Source organism: Lactuca virosa, chromosome 3, assembly GCF_052849685.1.
Source record: "Lactuca virosa cultivar CGN04683 chromosome 3, Lactuca_virosa_CGN04683_v6, whole genome shotgun sequence".
In the NCBI taxonomy this organism is placed as follows: domain Eukaryota; kingdom Viridiplantae; phylum Streptophyta; class Magnoliopsida; order Asterales; family Asteraceae; genus Lactuca; species Lactuca virosa.
In genome coordinates this window covers 148,361,764-148,380,158 of record NC_136428.1, presented here as the reverse complement: position 1 = coordinate 148,380,158, position 18,395 = coordinate 148,361,764, and the positions used below count along the sequence as shown (strand labels likewise).

General features: G+C 35.3%; 1 protein-coding gene across 1 annotated transcript; it reads left to right on the top strand.

The window, feature by feature from the left end:
• Nucleotides 1-7,220: 7,220 nt before the first annotated feature.
• Nucleotides 7,221-12,107, top strand: LOC145166688 (3-hydroxy-3-methylglutaryl coenzyme A reductase 2-A-like). The gene is made up of 4 exons (XM_079085710.1): nt 7,221-8,301; nt 9,594-9,775; nt 9,871-10,217; nt 11,387-12,107. Exons 1-4 carry the CDS (start codon nt 7,316-7,318, stop codon nt 11,630-11,632), a joined length of 1,761 nt encoding a protein of 586 aa, XP_078941836.1. The 5' UTR covers nt 7,221-7,315; the 3' UTR covers nt 11,633-12,107.
• The last annotated feature ends 6,288 nt before the right edge of the window (nt 12,108-18,395 follow it).

The following is an 18,395-nucleotide window of genomic DNA, read 5'->3' as shown; positions in this document are numbered from 1 at the left end:
CAAAGCCTAACTACATTGTGCACACTAAGGCCCAATTCATCATCCAAGGCCCATTAGGCCAAGCCCCACCAGAAATTCATTACTCTAAAATCCTTAGTCCATTACGAGCCCAAACCAAAGGATAAGTCCAATGCCAAGCTAGTCAACAATTAAAGAGCCCAAAACTTGCACAGGTGATGCTCACGTCGTGAGCACCTTATGCTCGCGTCGTGAGGTCGTGACTTTGGCCCAGAAACTTCCTTGAACACGCTCTCGTGTCGTGAGGCTTCATTCCTCACATCGTGAGTCCAGATCTGACCAAAAATGAGCATTAAGCTCATAATCCATTAAGCTTTAACATGGGACGGTCTAGAGGGTCTTCCTTGACCCCAAGGAACATAAAAATCGAAGCTTTTCAATCACATATGTCCAATACATGACTTAAACACCTACTTAGGTCAAAATGAAGGAAAAAGGTCCAAGACTCAAACTTGGAGTCCACAACCACGACCAAAATCCAGATCTAGAATATATAGGGCTTAAGGTACCAACATAATCCATAAAGTTGCGAACTTTATGGATTTCATGCATGCTAACCAACATTACAAGCCATAAAATGCATGGAAACTTAGATATAGCAAGCAAGGAAAGGAAAGGCATGAGCTTGAGGACTTACAAATATCTAAAAGCTCCACAACTAGCTGATGATGAAGCCAATATGCCAACAAATGCACAACAATGATCTTCTTCTTCCTCAATGAGCTTCAAAGACCCCAAAAACTCATGAATAACACCAAGAATGATCAAGGACTTCAATGGGTGCTGAGATTAGGGTTTCCAGAGGTCTAGGAGGTGAAGGAGGATGAGGAGAAGCAACCCTAATCATCTTATACCTTTAAATACCCGAAAATAAGTGTTTTGGTGCATCAGGTAAGTCTCACGTCGTTAGCACTTCATGGTCACGTCGTGAGTCTTAAATGAGCTTGGTCAACAAGTCAACGATCACTCACCCGAACCACTCCAACTTCAAACGGCCATAACTTCTTCGTTTCAACTCCGTTGTCGACGTTCTTTATATCCACGGAAAGGTGGCGAGAAGTTCTACACATCTATCAACTTATCCTCGCCTTAAAACATTCCGAACAAAAATCCAAAATTCATAAAGAGCTCTAACTGACACTTTACCGATATACCCTTTGGCTCCAAGACACAACCCAAACTCCCGGATCACCTCAATTACATTATCCGTACCTAATGGGTCTAGATCTCTCTTTTCCAAAGGCCCTAAGCCTTATGATAACCTATCTTCAAGTCATAGTCCCGAATTAGGAAAGTGATTCGGAACAGGGCGTTACAACTCTCCCCCACTTAAATTAGATTTTGTCCTCGAAATCACTCCTTACTAACACCCCTATCCAAACAAACAATCTGAGGAACGCATCCAATGATTCGACGCGTAAGGCAACCTTCTCAAGACCACCGAAACTCAAACCGAACTCCCATCCCGAAGAAATCAAACCTCAAACTTCCGCAAAACCACTTCCACCTTTCCAAGATCTGGATTCTATAATGGGATCCCCGACAGACCGCCTACGTTGAAATGTTACCATGGCCAAGACTCATCGAATAACTGGCCAACCATAACACTTACAACCCTGATTACCATGATGCAATCTACGAGAGCAATGCCACTAACCATAACCATCTGTTGAACAGTTATACTTGACAGAAGGCTCAGATAATCCTTCGAGTAGAACATTAATCCCTGCAACGGTTAGACTCAGACGAGAGCTGCGCAACATAGTCAAATCAATTACTCTGAGATTATTTAATCCCGTTGTGGGTGATTTATCATTACCCAAGTAATCGGTTACTCCATCCATACATGAAATCCTAAAACTCTAATACTGTCCGAGACATTGAAACTGCTCGAAACATTAAACTGTCTGAAACACTGGACTGCCCAAAACACTAGACTGCCCAAAACAGCATGTTACCTCCTGGATACCTGAATGATTCTTGACTCTCCGCTATGCCATTACTATCCACTGCTACGACGAGCAAAGATGATCGACCAAAAACTTCCGCGTTACAACCATTCCTGTCAGGTCAGGTTTACCCCCACTTGAACAACCACTCGGGACATCATAAAGAGCTCTATGAAGAACCAAGTCAACATCCAACTTCCTCGAGACAATAACTCCTAACATTCCCAGTCTGTCAATGTGTGACTTCATCTCAAAGACATGTACACACACAAACCTTCCATCTTGGTGCTTGCTTGCCAATAGGGTTTGAGTGACCTTAAACTTTTCAAGTCGACGAACACATGGGTAAGGGAGAATAATTGGAGGAGGTTGAGGAAGTGAAGTATGATTTCTGGGAACATCATCTTCATGAAGAAAGCTTTTCCGTTAAGATTCAGGAAGACCATAGTTGTCAGAACTAGACATCTATAAGGGAGAAATTCAAGTTAATTGATTTAAGTCCTTAATATAACACCCAAAACGAAATATTAAGGCAAGGACCCAACACAATATTCTGCAATTCGGAAGAGGGATGCCATAATGCAATTGCAAAATATTTGAAGGTAGGTAAATGACGATTTACCAATTTCCACCATGAAAAACGAAAATGAATATTAGGTTTTAAATGAATTGAAATTCCTAGATTCTTTTGAGATTCATTGAACTTTTCAATGGCATGTTTAATCTCGATTATGCCCTTCAAGTTTGTGACTGGGATACCGAGGATCACAAACAAGGTGTGAATAACCATGCAAATTAGCTTGGTACTCTCGGTGTCATTAATCACCTAATCAATGTGTCGGTTAACCACACATGCTCCATTGATCAATGATAAACATCGAGCTACCATTTGCCACCCTTATTAGTCCAAGTTAGTGTGTCGGTTAACCACACACGCTCCACTAACGACTTGGCAAGTTGCAAAGTGCAATTTCATGGATTAGCATCAAATTCACATTTTTCCTAAGTAACTAAGATTGGGAATTTATAAAGTGTTTAGTTACTTTGTATTTTCATTATACTTTTAATGAGGATTTAAGTGTCCTATCAAACCCATTCGGCTAACGACCCTCCACTGATCAAGGGTGCGGTGGGTAAGAGTAGATACCAAATGGCAGTCATTTTACAGGTCGCTTCCTTAAACACCCCTTATAAACCAGCTTCGTGAATGAGGCCTACTAACGGTAAGACTGACTTTTAACTTATACATATATAATATATTAGACTTTTAATTTTATATAGTATAAGGGTGTATTTTACACTTTTAAAATACTAGGTGGTTTAATCTATTAATAAATTAAACTTTTAATTTAATTAACTTTAAACCATATGATTATGGATTTATTAACTTTCTCTTTTAATTACACATTTAATCAATTTAATAACGTCCATAAGAATGTAATTTGAACTATACAAAGGAAACATCAAGGTTGTAAATACAAAATTCAAAATTAAAACTATTTAATTAATTTTTTAAGTTATGAACCCAAGAGTTGCACCTTTTCAAATTACTAGGTTTTTAGAATTCAAGGTTTCATAAATGAGACTTTTCAATTTCCAAAACTTGAGGGCAAGTTTTCTAACTCTAGAAAACCTTTTAAATTCCAAACTTGATGGCAAGTTTTGTAACTCCTTAAAAAAACTTTTTGAGTTCCAAAACCTGATGGGAAGTTTTGTAACTCCTTTAGAACATTTAGATCAAATTTCAACCTAATAAAAAAATCATAATTTTATCTCTTACCAATTTGACCTAATGCAACTCTTATAGCAAGATAACTTCAAATCAAAGAATTACAAACAATTAGCTTATCATGCAAACTAGTAATTATCTCAAGATTTGACAATTTATCTTTTATTTGCATAAGGTTGATCAATACCAAATCAGAAAAAATGAATTTTATGATACAAAACAGTTTAACGCAATGATCCTAATCCAATTCTAGCCAAAAAAACCCGAAAAACTACAAGCAACCTATCCAACTCGTCAAGTCAGATACTGGACTCGTCAAGTTCGCTTGATTTGTGCTTGACTCGTCGATTCAGATCATAGGACTCGCCGAGTACACTGTCCAGAGAGCAGTTTTTCAATTTTTCTAGCTTTGATTAAATAACCAATGCATCTATATAACAGAAAACAACCCATGGCTCTGATAACACTGTTGGGTTTTATGTACTCTAACATCCTTATGGTGCACATACAACCCTAATGCTTTGGATCTAAGTTTTCTCTAGTTATACATGCAACAAAAAGAAATATCTAAAGCATGAAACCTATAACTAGCATACAACTTGATATTTGAAACATAAAACAAGTTAGAAAATTACCTATTTGTTGTAGCTTGTAGAGTTTTGGCCTTTCAAGAGCTTAGTGCCTCAAATTTTGCACATTTAATGGAATCACAAGTGCCGATTTTAGGGTTTAGGGAATACATATATAGTGTAGAATTCCAAGAGTCATATGTCAACCCTAATTCTTACACTTAGGCTTATGATCCAATAACTCATATAGACTAACTCTTCATGGACTGTCACATAAACTTAGTCCATCATGGATCAATAGCCCAAACCATATGTATCACTATTTACATAATCAGACCCCGTTAATTTAGTTAGTCTCTTTTGATCACTAAATTCATTCCAAATTAATTATTGATCGATACTAATTAAATAATATGATTTCTCCAGTAATATATTATACTTATAATATATTAATAAATTACAAATAAACTCTTTCTCAAATATCCATCCTACCAGTTGCCCTGGTGAATGCAACCCAAAAGGACCATGCTATTCTCGGGTCAAATACATACCAATTATAGTTATGGATTTAGACACCTAATCCAACATAATCATCTCATAGCTTTAAATACCTAAAAATAAGAGTTTTGGTGCATCAGGTGCGTCTCACGCCGTAAGCACTTCATGCTCACGTCGTGAGTCATAAATAAGCTTGGTCAACAAGTCAACGATCACTCACCCCAACCACTCCAACTTCAAACGACCATAACTTCTTCGTTTCAATTCCGTTTTCGACGTTTTTTATATCCACGAAAAGGTAGCGAGAAGCTCTACACATCTATCAACTTATCCTCACCTCAGAACATTCCAAACAAAAATCCAAAATTCATAAAGAGCTCAAACTACTACTTTACTGATACACCCCTTGGCTCCAAGACACAACCCAAACTCCCGGATCGCCTTAATTTCATTATCCGTACCTAATGGGTATAGATCTCTCTTTTCCAAAGGCCCTAAGCCTTATGATAACCTATCTTCAGGCCACAATCCCAAATTAGGAAAGCGATTCGGAACAGGGCGTTACACCATGTTGGTCATTATATAGTTAGGGCTAAAGGCACATAGAGTGGGGACCGACAAAACATATTTGCCAAAATAGGGAAACATGGATTGGTCTAGCTGTCCCCTGGATGATCCTTGCGGAATATGATTGGTGTAGAGGGAATATTGATAATGGCACGAGTACTTTCTTGCGCTGATGCCTTCCCTCATGTTGTTTACAACTGGCATGTGCTTGGAACGGGTGGCTCCTTGCTGCCGAGTTGGTTTATCATCTTGTCATCTGGCTAGGCCGCTAGACGAGAATGTTACGTGTCGTGGTGTGTGTTTACATGATTGTTAGGAAGCGATCCAACCCCATCGGTTATCTGCAGGATGGCTCATTATTATGAGTAATTGGTCTAGATATTGATCGGCACCATTAGGGGCTTGTTGTCGCTCTTCCATTGTTCCGTGACGTATCCTCATGGGTACGTTGTCAACACTGGTGCAAAATAAGGAAACTTCACCAATTGTTCGCTCCAATAAAAGGAAATGTCGAAGTGAAGATGTGTTCCACAATGCGGTTCGCTTGATTATCGAAAGTCCTAAAGAAATATCAAAGGACTTGAGTCAAGGTATTAAATTTAACATGAAGTTCAACGAACTGAGTGAGAAGATCCCTCTGGATATTTTAAAGATGAATTTACTAAAGTAACTCGAGAAGTTCAAAGCTTTGACCAAGATAACAAAACTTTTGGCAAATTGAAGAAGGTGATAGAGAGGTTTAGGTTTTCAATAGGGTAGTATTATTAATTAGGATGTTAATTCGTATTTTGTTAAGTTTTTTGAGATGTTTATGAGGATGTTGATTGATATTTTAGATTTGTAAGTTTTTGGTATTTACCATTGGGATGTATGGAAAATTGTTATGCTTTTTTGGTGACGTTATTGGGATGTGAAATGTAATGACTTTATTAAGTTATAAAGTTTATTAACATGATTTTCGTAATATATTGACATGAATGTTCAATCAATAAAATATAAATTTACTATTTTTATAATTTATGTAATATATCTTTACATATAAATTAGAAAACAAAATAAAATAAAACAAACATATAACAAATATTTTATTTTGCACATATTCCGATTCTACTTTCAAACCAAACATAATGTATTTACATAGATTCCAATTCTATTTTCTGCAAACCAAACAAACCAAACAGAATCAGAAATTAATCTCAATTTCATTTTCTTTCGGCCAAACAGGATATGGAATTAGATTCAAATTCTTTACAAATTTCTTTACCATTTCCAATTTCACTTTCAATCCAATTCTAACTTTAACTCTAATTCTAACTTTACAACCAAACAACACCTCTAACTCTACAACCAAACAACACCTTGTATGTACAATGAAAATATGTTTGCAATAGGTGCAAACCTTGCAACATCTTATATGTACAATGAAAATATGTTTGCAATAGGTGCAAACCTAGCAATTGCAATAATAGCCAGACTCTTGAACCATATACAAGAATCAAAACCCTTGATGAGTGTTGTTGGTTTTTGGTGACAACCAAGATTGAGGAGGGTGAGAATAAGAAGGAGCAACTGTGGCAAGTACATCGGATGAGGCTTTAGTTTCTATTTTGTGTAAATGTAAATATCCGACCTTGGGTGGTTTTGGTTGATTTGGTTTTGTGATTATATTTGATTTTATGATATTTTGCACATGAAGATGCCGAGGATGAAGGCGATAAAAGACATATTATAAGAAGATGAGAAAATATTAGTAATTTTAGAAGGTAAAAAGGTGAAAGATTGAAGGACCGTGATGTAATTTTAGTAAATGGAATGGAAGTTCCTATTATTTGAAGCACACGTGGTACATGGGCTTCATGTTTTCTATCTGTCCCTCTCTATAAATTACTTCTACACCTTCATTCCACCATCCACACGGCCAAACCTCCCTTAACAATCTACTGACACCACCTCTCTCCGGTTTCAGATCTTACCCACGATCTAAAATGGACGTTCGCCGGCGTCCGATCAAGCATCAATCGCACCATCGAACGATGAAATCACATACCGCCGGCGAATTTCTAAAACCCCACAGCCAACCTAAAGCCTCCGACGCCCTCCCACTCCCACTTTACCTTACCAATGGCCTCTTCTTCACCATGTTCTTCTCCGTCATGTACTTCCTCCTTCATAGATGGCGTGAGAAGATCCGTAACTCCGTCCCTCTTCATGTCGTCACCTTGTCGGAACTCGCCGCCCTTGTCTCCCTCGTCGCCTCAGTCATCTACCTCCTTGGCTTCTTCGGCATCGATTTCGTGCAATCTGTCATCCGCCCTTCACCTGATTCGTGGGAAATTGAAGATGATAATTCAGATCAACTCATGATCGACGATGATAAGCCTGTTAAGCCATGCGGGCAAGCCTTGGTTCCCCACATTATGCCCACGACGGATGTGGCGGAAAGCGTTGTGGAGAAGAAGAAACCACCACCCGCCATTGAACACACATCGGACGAAGATGAGGAAATCGTGAAAATGGTGGTCGCAGGTTCAGTTCCGTCGTATTCCCTCGAGTCAAAACTCGGAGACAGCAAAAGGGCGGCAGCAGTACGACGGGAGGCTCTTCAGAGGATAACCGGGAAATCTTTATCCGGGTTGCCTCTTGAAGGGTTTGATTACGATTCCATTTTGGGGCAGTGCTGTGAGATGCCGGTGGGGTATATTCAGATTCCGGTAGGGATTGCAGGGCCATTGCTTTTGAATGGGGCGGAGTTTTCCGTTCCAATGGCGACGACGGAGGGGTGTCTTGTTGCAAGCACCAACAGAGGATGCAAAGCTATCTACGTCTCCGGTGGCGCCACCTGTATGCTGCTGAGAGATGGGATGACAAGGGCGCCGGTGGTAAGGTTCGGCAGCGCAAAGAGGGCGGCGGAGTTGAAGCTGTTCTTGGAAGATCCGTTGAATTTCGACACTCTTGCCATTATGTTTAACAAGTCAGTGCTTTTGTTTAAATCTCGTAACGTATTTTCTCATTTATTATTAGTTTTTTTTTTAAATCCAAATATTTAAACAGGCATTTAATAATTTATCTGACTAGAATCATATATATTCAGAATATCTTTTAGTAAAAAAAATAATAATAAATAAATAAATAAATAAAACTAATCATAATAATTTTATTAAATATTAATTTTTTTACATGATAAAAAACAAAAGTATTAGGTTTTTGTGTTATGAACTCCCAAGCTTTTAAAAGATGTACTCTCAAATAGTTTTTCTTAATCGATTACATCATATACCCTTTTAGAATATTCAAAAGTTATGACTTGTTTTTTAAATTTGTCTCAAAATTTTTATTAATCCTATACCTTTCGTAATGAATCTTGTATGATTTTAAATTTTTACACAATGGGGTATGCTTTTTAAAATCTAGATAATATGTCAATTTTTTGATAAATCAAGAAACTTTATGAATATATATAAAGTTTTTAAGATGAAACCGATGTTTATTAGTTAATATATTTGGTCCTCCTTTAATTAAATTGCTCGTTGACAATTGTCTATTCGACAGTACATGAGAGAAACTCATTAATATGTAGAGACAATAAATATAAAGAAACTATAAGAAGCCCAAACAACTTCACTATAAGCTAAAAGTGTCGTTTATCCTTACCCTGTTTGTTTGGCTGATTAATAAGTCGGTATGTGTAGTTACAAAATTACGTATTCCTTTTTGTTAACCTTTCATTTTCGTATTAAATTCGAAGTAAATAATTTTGCTATGAATTATATTACATTAATTTCAAATGTTAATTAAATTGTCAGATACAAACATATTTATTATCATTGAAAAGTAGCAGATCAATGCATTTCTAAAGTTTAAAGCAAAAAGTTAAATAATAATAAGTTCAAACAAAAATTAAAAAAAGTAAAAAGGCAAGAATGAGAGGTGGGTAGGTGTACACAGAAATCGATGCGCGTTCATGACTCAGCCAGTCGACGTTTGAACGTGATTCATATTCATTGCTCGATTTAAATTTATTTTAGACATATTTTTAACATCAATATTGATTATTTTAATTTTATGATAAATGATTTTATACCTTTCTCCAAAATTCTAGATATTTCATATTCATCAAAATATAAAATAAACGTTACTCCTATTCTTTTTTACATATTTATGTCACGCTATTTTATACCAAAATAAGCATCTAGAAACATATGGAATACTACAGAGTACAGCCTTTTCAACAAAATAAAAAATTGTTTTTTTATAATTTTACAGATCAAGCAGATTTGGAAGACTACAAAGCATACGATGTGCAATCGCCGGCAAGAATCTTTACATTAGGTTTTGTTGCAGCACCGGTGACGCCATGGGGATGAACATGGTCTCAAAAGGTGTCCAAAATGTTCTTGATTTCCTTCAAACTGACTTCCCCGATATGGACGTCATGGGCATCTCTGGTATATTTAATAACTATAATTTATAATCCCTCATGAATCTTTTATTATATACAACTAATTAAAATTTATATATGTTTGTTATAATATTAATATAGGAAACTATTGCTCCGACAAGAAACCTGCTGCAGTGAACTGGATAGAAGGTCGTGGGAAATCTGTGGTTTGTGAGGCAGTGATCAAAGAAGACGTGGTGCAAAAGGTGTTGAAAACGAGCGTTGCTGCTTTAGTGGAACTGAACATGCTCAAAAATCTTACAGGATCTGCCATGGCTGGTGCACTTGGAGGTTTCAATGCGCATGCTAGCAATATAGTCTCGGCTGTGTACTTAGCCACAGGTCAAGATCCTGCTCAGAATGTTGAGAGCTCTCACTGTATCACAATGATGGAAGCTGTTAATGGTGGTAAAGATCTTCATGTATCAGTCACCATGCCTTCCATTGAGGTACACGTACTATACATTTGCATATATATACTTTGTTTTTGTTTGTGTTTAACTTTATTTTCATGCTCAAAAATTGACATATGTTATGGTGATTGTTAATGAAGTTATAGTACTATTGATGTAGACCCGTAAGAATTCATAAGTTTATAGGGTACGTATATATGTTAAGATCGAGTATATGTATATCTAGTCAAGAGACATTTAATTTCCATCACTCAAACCAAATCAAATCATGTATACTTTATATGATTGAGAAAGTATATGCATTTAATGATTAGTTAAGCGTTGGCTTTTCAAAAGATGGGTGTTCACTAATTGGGACTACTAATCAACTACCTTGATCTGAAAGATGGAGAAGAAGATCAAATGATTTTTAAAGTATTATTGTTAGCTGCTTCTTGTTGATTATTTTTGAATTAACTAATATTTTATTAAAACGTATTTTATAATTATTGTAGAAAGTTACTCAAAATATAAAAACCATTGTTTTAGCTTTTGTACTTCGGATTATTTTATGTTCCATTCCAAATTTCGATAGATTTTTCAGAAGTAGTCATAACTTAGTGGCTTAAGAAAAGATTAAATAACTGCACCAATTCGACTATCGTGTTGTACATAATTTTATTGGAGCTTTCTTGTGATCAAGAAAGTGATCCTTTCTTGACTATATTTGCAAGTGGGTTATTAATGTTTGACCCTTCAATATTTTTAAAAGATTATATATCACGAAACTATTTGAATCTTGTTTTCTTACGATTTTGTACTCCCAAATAATATATATGAACACATGAATGATAATGATGCAACTAGCTCTTGATCTTTCTTAAACTCTAGAATATTGTATTTTTATATAGCTTAGAACACCAAACAAATAATATTTTTCGTTAACTAGTTTGTATACAGCTAATTATGATCGTTTACTTCTTGAGACCCCTATACTTTTAAAAGCTCATAATAAAGTCCAATGACATACAAAGAATCTATCTTTTGTAACATGGAAAAGACAGTGGAGACATTCTTGTGAATTATTTTAATCCAAACTGAAAACCCACAAGACATAGTTTATGAGATCACATGCATGTCATAGTTTGCACCTTTTCTTGTCTGTACTTGAGAATATTTTTCAACTAAACAAGAAAGCTTACTTTTTTTTCATTGATTCTATTCAGGTTGGAACAGTTGGAGGGGGTACCCAACTGGCATCACAAGCAGCATGTTTGAACTTATTAGGTGTCAAAGGTGCGAGTAAAGATGAACCAGGGTCAAACGCAAGGGTGTTGGCCACCATAGTAGCCGGCTCAGTTCTTGCGGGTGAGCTCTCTCTCATGTCAGCAATTGCAGCAGGTCAGCTTGTGAAGAGTCATATGAAATACAACAGATCGACCAGAGATATGTCCAAGTTAGCCTCCTCTTAGATGTCTCATATATATATAGCCACTTGGTTGTCTTGTGATCCCTTTGTATGCATTAGGGTTGACACAACAAGTGGACCCTAATGAACACTGGTTCACCATATATAGAATATCTAAAAAAAAAGAAAAAAGAATAAATGGGGCTAAGGGTAGATAATGGATGGATAAAGGAGAGGTGAATGATGAGGACAAAGAAGAAAACAAAAGGGAAACGAAGTAGTGGTGTAAGTGTTGTGTATTCTTTTAATTGAAGATTCCCATGTGAGTTTGGATCTGTTTCCCAAGTGTATAAAGGTTGTGTATGTGTAGTGGTGGTGGTGGGGAGAATCAATAGGAAACACAGAAATCTAGGGCTGTGGCGTGGTATTGTTTTTTCATGTCTTGTTTTTTACGTTGCTGCTGGTCATTAGGGTTTGCATGTGCAAATGCTTCTATTTTATTTGTATCAATCTTGTCTGTATGTGTGTTTATTTTTCAACTTTTTTGTTTGTTTATTATTCTGAACTTATGAATCGACCCACACTTAAAAATGAAAATAGTCACGTGGCAAAAAACTTAAATATGCTGGAACTTATGATTTTTTTTTATCTATCTTGTTTTGGAAAAACCTATGGAAAGAACAAAGTAAATGATTTCTTTCACCTACAATCTTGTTTCTTTTTTTACAACTACAACTATGTATGCTTTAACATTGGGAATGTTTGGCGGTACCTTACATGCACTAACCGAAACCGAACCGAATTAAACCGTTTGAAGGCGGGTAACCACCGTTCGGTTCATGGTTACCAGCTAAATATAAAAGAACAAAATTAATCAAAAAAAAATACAAACTATATTTAAGTCAATTGTAAAACATCCATTTAAAACAAAATCATCCAAAACAAAATAATTCAACAAGAAACAATATCTAAATGTTTAACGATAGTTTGACAACACAAAAAATATCCATAGTCTCTTCAACAAAACGAAAAACAAAGGTTACAGTACCAACTCATCTCAAAATCAGTACCAAACCTATAAAAATACATTTATTACAAATAGCAAAAAAAAAAAAACCTCACACACAAAACAGTACAAAAACCCGAACACAATCGAAAAGCGGGTAACTACAGGTCAGTTCACAGTTACCCGCTAAATATAAAAAAACAAAATTAAAAAATAATAATAATAAACTACATTTAAGTCGATTGTAAAAAATCAATTTACAATAAAATCATCGAAAACAATATAATTCAACAAGAGACAATTTCAAAATGTTTAACAATATTTTGACAACAGAAAAATCATCCAGTCTCTTTAACAAAATGAAAAACAACAATTAGAGCACCAACACATCTCAAAATCATCATCAAACCTTAAAAAAAACATTTAGTACAAATAGCAAAAAAAAAAAAAAAAAAAAAAAAAAAAAAAAAAAAAACCTCACACATAAAACGATACAAAAGCAGCTAAAAAACAACACAAAAAACTGTACAAAACAGCATTTAAAAAAACTACACAAAACATCATAAAAAACAACAACAAAAAAAATAATAATAATAATAATAAACTACACAAAACAACTAAAAAATACAAAAGTGCATAAAAAACTGCACAAAACATCATAAAAAGCAACAAAAAAACTACACAAAACATCATAAAAAGCAACAAAAAACCGTACAAAAAATACATATAAACAACACTTTAAAGCATAAAAAACCATTAAATATAAAATTTTACCATTTTAAAACATTAATCATCCACAATAAGGGCGGATATAGCTTCAGACTAGTTCATTTATGAAACAACAAAAATTATACATTAGATCGAATAAAACATGAAAATATAGAACTTGCAAAAGCAAAGTCATATCGGCTTCATAATTTTCAAGAGCTTCATAACTTTTCTCAATATCAATAAAAATGTTTTTGGACCTAAGCCAATTTTGAGAACATATCAATGCTTCAACCGTTGTGGGTATCAATGAGCTACGAAATGCATCAAGAATACGTCATGTTGTACTAAATGAAGATTCTGAGGATACAGTTGAGGCGTGAATTGCCAAAACATCCCTATCAATTGCCACAATGATCGGGAACCTTGCTTGATTTTTCTTCCACCAACTAAGTAAATCAAATTTGTTGTTAAAAGACACACATTGCTCACGCAAATACCAATTCAACTCACATTTTGCAGCTATAATTATCACAAAATAGTACAATAAACAAAAAATCAATTATGTAAGTATAAATGACAAAACTAAAAGAAAGACAACTTGTAAATTACATGTATTACTTGAGTTCTCTTCCAACAATCTTTTGTATTGGTTGTCGGATCATCATCAACATCAATAACAATCTCTTCATCAAAATCCCCAGAACTAGTTGTAGGATTTTCATTAATAACTTCAACTTCATGTGAGTGCTGAGCATAAAAATATTGCAATACTTGATCACACAAATTTTTTGCTTTTTCTTCATCATAACTTTGTGTAATAATGAAGGAAACATAACCTAACTTGAATCGTGGATCAAGATTGGAGCAATAAATAAAAACACATTTATGTTCGATGAATTGCTCCAATACTTATCATATTTATCCTTCATTTTAGCAGACATCTTTTTTAAAACCATCATCACTTCTTATCATTTTTTTTAATCATTGCTCCAATGCCAAAGACTTCATGAAAGTAATTGTTGCTAGTTACATACAAATAGCCAAAAATATGCAAAGTAGATGTATAAAAATCTTTCAAGAAAGGTAGCATACACATAACATTCTCCCAATCCTCTTCCTTGGGCAACCCCTTCAATGATAAAAGTCTGGGCATGTACTTATTATCTTACTCCTCCAATAAATCAAAAGCATCTTGAAACTTGATGGCACTTTGTAGCATGAAAAGCATCTTGAAACTTGATTCCACCTTGTTTCAACATCAAGACAAACAAGGCTTTTACTCTCGATTTTCATTTTCTTAACATCCCTTAAAGCGTTGAAGCCTAGCCGAAGAAGACCTTACATATTTCACGTTGATCGAATTCGGGCAATACTTGTGTCTACATCTTTTAAACCTTCTTTGACAACAAGAATTAAGATGTGGGCACAACGTCTCATATGCAAATGTTGAATATCCAACACACTATGCTTTGATGCATTCAATCTTCTTTGTATGTATCGAATACAAAGGTCATTTGAACTAGCATTGCCAACTGTAATTGTGAAAACCTTGTCAATTCCCTAATCAAGTAAGTTATTATCCACATATTTTCTAATTATCTCACCCGAATGACCAGAAACAGGACAAAAGTTGATTATCTGTTTATGAACGGTCCAATCTTTATCGATAAAATGAGCTGTAAAACAAATATAACTAATATTTTGCCTAGAAGTCCACAAATCGGTTGTTAAGGAAACTCGTTGTCTGTTCTTAGCAAAATACTTCTTCAACTTTTTTGCTTTGGACTTATATATCTCCAAATAATCATTAGTAATATTGGTTCTTAAAGGGATTTGAAATTGTGGTTGCAACATGTTCACAAAGTCACGGAACCCTTCATGCTCGACATTCTTGAAAGGTAATTCGTCAGTAATGATCATTCTAGCACACATATATCTACACTTGTTTTAGTCAAATTTCCAAGGGACAAATGTAGGAACACTTTCTCCATTTTCTTGTATAGAAAATTTGTTTTGAAACATCAATAGTTTTTGTTTTTTTTATCGATGTTATCAGGGTTCTTAGTTGAACATGTTGCATGATTCTACATAGAACTTGTTCCATTCTTACTAGGACAATGTAATCGTCTAGTACAATGCTTACAAACAGAGTAATTAGGATCATCAAGATCTCTAGTAAAATGATGCCATGCTTCAGAAGTATCCGCTTTTTGCTTTCACTTTTCGGTTTTTTTCCCTTCATCCACTTTCTTATCAGTTTTTGTTGTAGGTGAATGATTAACACTTGCATTTGGACTTCCAGATTGTTGTGTTGGTAAATAATCACCATCAACCTCCATTTCAGCCATTTTTTAAAATAAATAGGCCATAGTCTCAAAAAAGGTCAGAAAAAACCATTTTCTGTTGGAGTTCAAACATAGACATAAATCAGATACCATACATTGATATAATTACATAATCTAAAGTTGTAAACAGATAGTCACTTAGATACCAAAATTTTGTGAAAGAAAACAAAAGAGAAGGAGTAAAGTCGTTAAATGATGCAGATACAAAAAATTTGACAAAGAAAAATTAAGAAATCGAACCATAGTACCATATAGGCATACATTGATATAAATACATTTAACAGAGGACATACTATACGAGATTATGAGTTATGACATACACAAGCTATAGTTCTAAACATATAGTCACTCAGATACCAAAAATTTGTGAAAGAAAACAAAACAGAAGGGGTAAAGTCGAGAAGTGATGCATGTACCAAAATTTTGACAAAGAAAAATCGAGAAATCGAACCAGGGAAAGGGAATACCGAATTCCAGCGAGTGCAAGTGCATATCAAAGAAACGGTGTCGTTGTAACGAGTCGTCATGAACCGCCTCTGCCTTCTCAACTTTCAAGCTCCTGTAACGACGTCGTTGGCGAGAACGATGGCGGAATTCCAGCAAGGCGGCGTGGAATGGTGTGACTGAGTCAAACGATGGCTGATCATTACTTGAATTCTTTCCCTAAGCGAGAGAACGAGTACTAAATCCGTCAATACAGTTGAGTGGAAGTGCAGATCAACGAAACAACTTGGGCCATTTGGGTTGTAACAAATATTTGTTTGTAATTAAATTCATATAGTCTATTATTATATTACATAATGTAAATGATATAATTATTCATATAAATAATATAATACGGTTCGGTTTAGGTATCAGCCGATATCTAAATATCCAAACCGAAACCGACCCACATGTACCTAGATTTTTTTGGTTTCGAATCTGTCGGATCGGTTGGTTTTTGGTTTTGTAGTTTTCTGCACACCCTTACTTAACATTATTTTCTAGCCAAAACTGCAAAAATGGTCCTTAAGGTATGCGTTGAAAAAAAATCCAAACCACGAATCTTTTGCATTAGTGGTCCTTTTGAACATGTTTTTATGCGTTTTTGGTCCCCTCGAAAAGTAAAAATAAAAAGAGAATGTTATTGATGACATAATCCAGAAATTGCAGCAGTACGTGTTTTGTTTTATTATTAATTGTTTTACCTAGTCTAATGTTTTGAATAAGTCCAAACCCATATTGACAAGTGGTCATTATAACATCCGAATTTCCAGATGTAATTAATTATTAATTATTTATGATTTTTATTGGCCACAGTGTGGGACGGGTATCCTTACGATGTGGCATGGCCTAGGGTGTCGGCGAAGGAAATTTGGTGCTTCACGGCGTGACACCTTTTCCGTCATGTCGTGGCCACCGTCTGAGGGAAAAACCCTAATTTTCGGGCTTTGGGATTATTTAAAGGAAGTGATGGCTAGGGTCTCCACCCCTAGCCTCCATCACCTCTAAATGACCCTTTGGCCAAACCTTAGCCCTCTTGAAGATTTTAAGCTCTTTTTTGCAAGATTTTGATGGTTTTGAAGGAGGGAAGAAGAAGTTTTGGTTCTTAGTTTCTCCAAGAAATCCCTCATCATCATTGTGAGCAGCCTCTAGATTTCTTGTAAGTCCTGAAACTCTCACATTTTTGTTGTATGCCTCTTGGATCTAGATTTTATGCCATATTTTGCCTCATTGGTGAATTTGGAATGAGTAGAAGAGATAAAGATTGCAATTTTATGATTTCTATGAGTCCCAAGAACATTATATCTTATAGATCTAGGATGTGGGTGTTGTTTGGGGACTTTTCATGAACTTTAGGTCATATTTCATATTTTGACCTAGATTTAGGAAAGAACATGCATGGGCATGCATGTGCATAAAGTTTAGATTTTTAAGGTGTAATGTCCCATTTTTACCACCAAAGTTTCATTTTTTATAGTAAACTTCCCAATTATAAATCCATTTTTAAGAGAAACCATTTATTCCAAGTTACATTTATCGAAAATCAAAGTAATATAATAAAACGGAATCCTCAATGTTGCTGATGAGTGTGTACAATCACGACTTCACCTTCCTATGAACCGATGATACCTGAAAAAATAACAGCAACTGGGTAAGCATAAAGCTTAGTGAGTTACCCCAAAATACCTCATACAATAAACATACTAGCATGCATATCGGGTATATAATCATCAGATTGGATTACCTCAAGTATGTTGATTTCCCACCTCAACCCAACTGCTCTTCTCGAGCCTCCGTGCCTATGGCATACAGTCAACCCACATCTGGTATCTTGGCCTACAACATACAACAGGACAGCCTCAACCTCATCCACCACCATATGTCAACTTATAAATAATCAAGGATCAAGTAGGCACATAATATAGGAAAATACCAATCATGCAGCTCACTACCGACTACTAGACCTCTCACAGTACACTGCTCTACTACCAGCTAACCTCCATGGAATGTGTAACCATAAGTAACCAGATGTGAGATAGCCACCCGAACTGATGATCCTACTCTAGAGCCACAACCAAAAAAGGAACATGCAAGAAAGCCTAGATCAAGAGTTCTCAGGCTATCCTACATGATTACATACAACCCCTAGGGCACTCTACTAGACTCTAACCAGCCTGCTGGTACACTAACTAGCATACCACTACTATTGCATCATATCACACTAGGATATATATATATATATATATATATATATATATATATATATATATATATATATATAT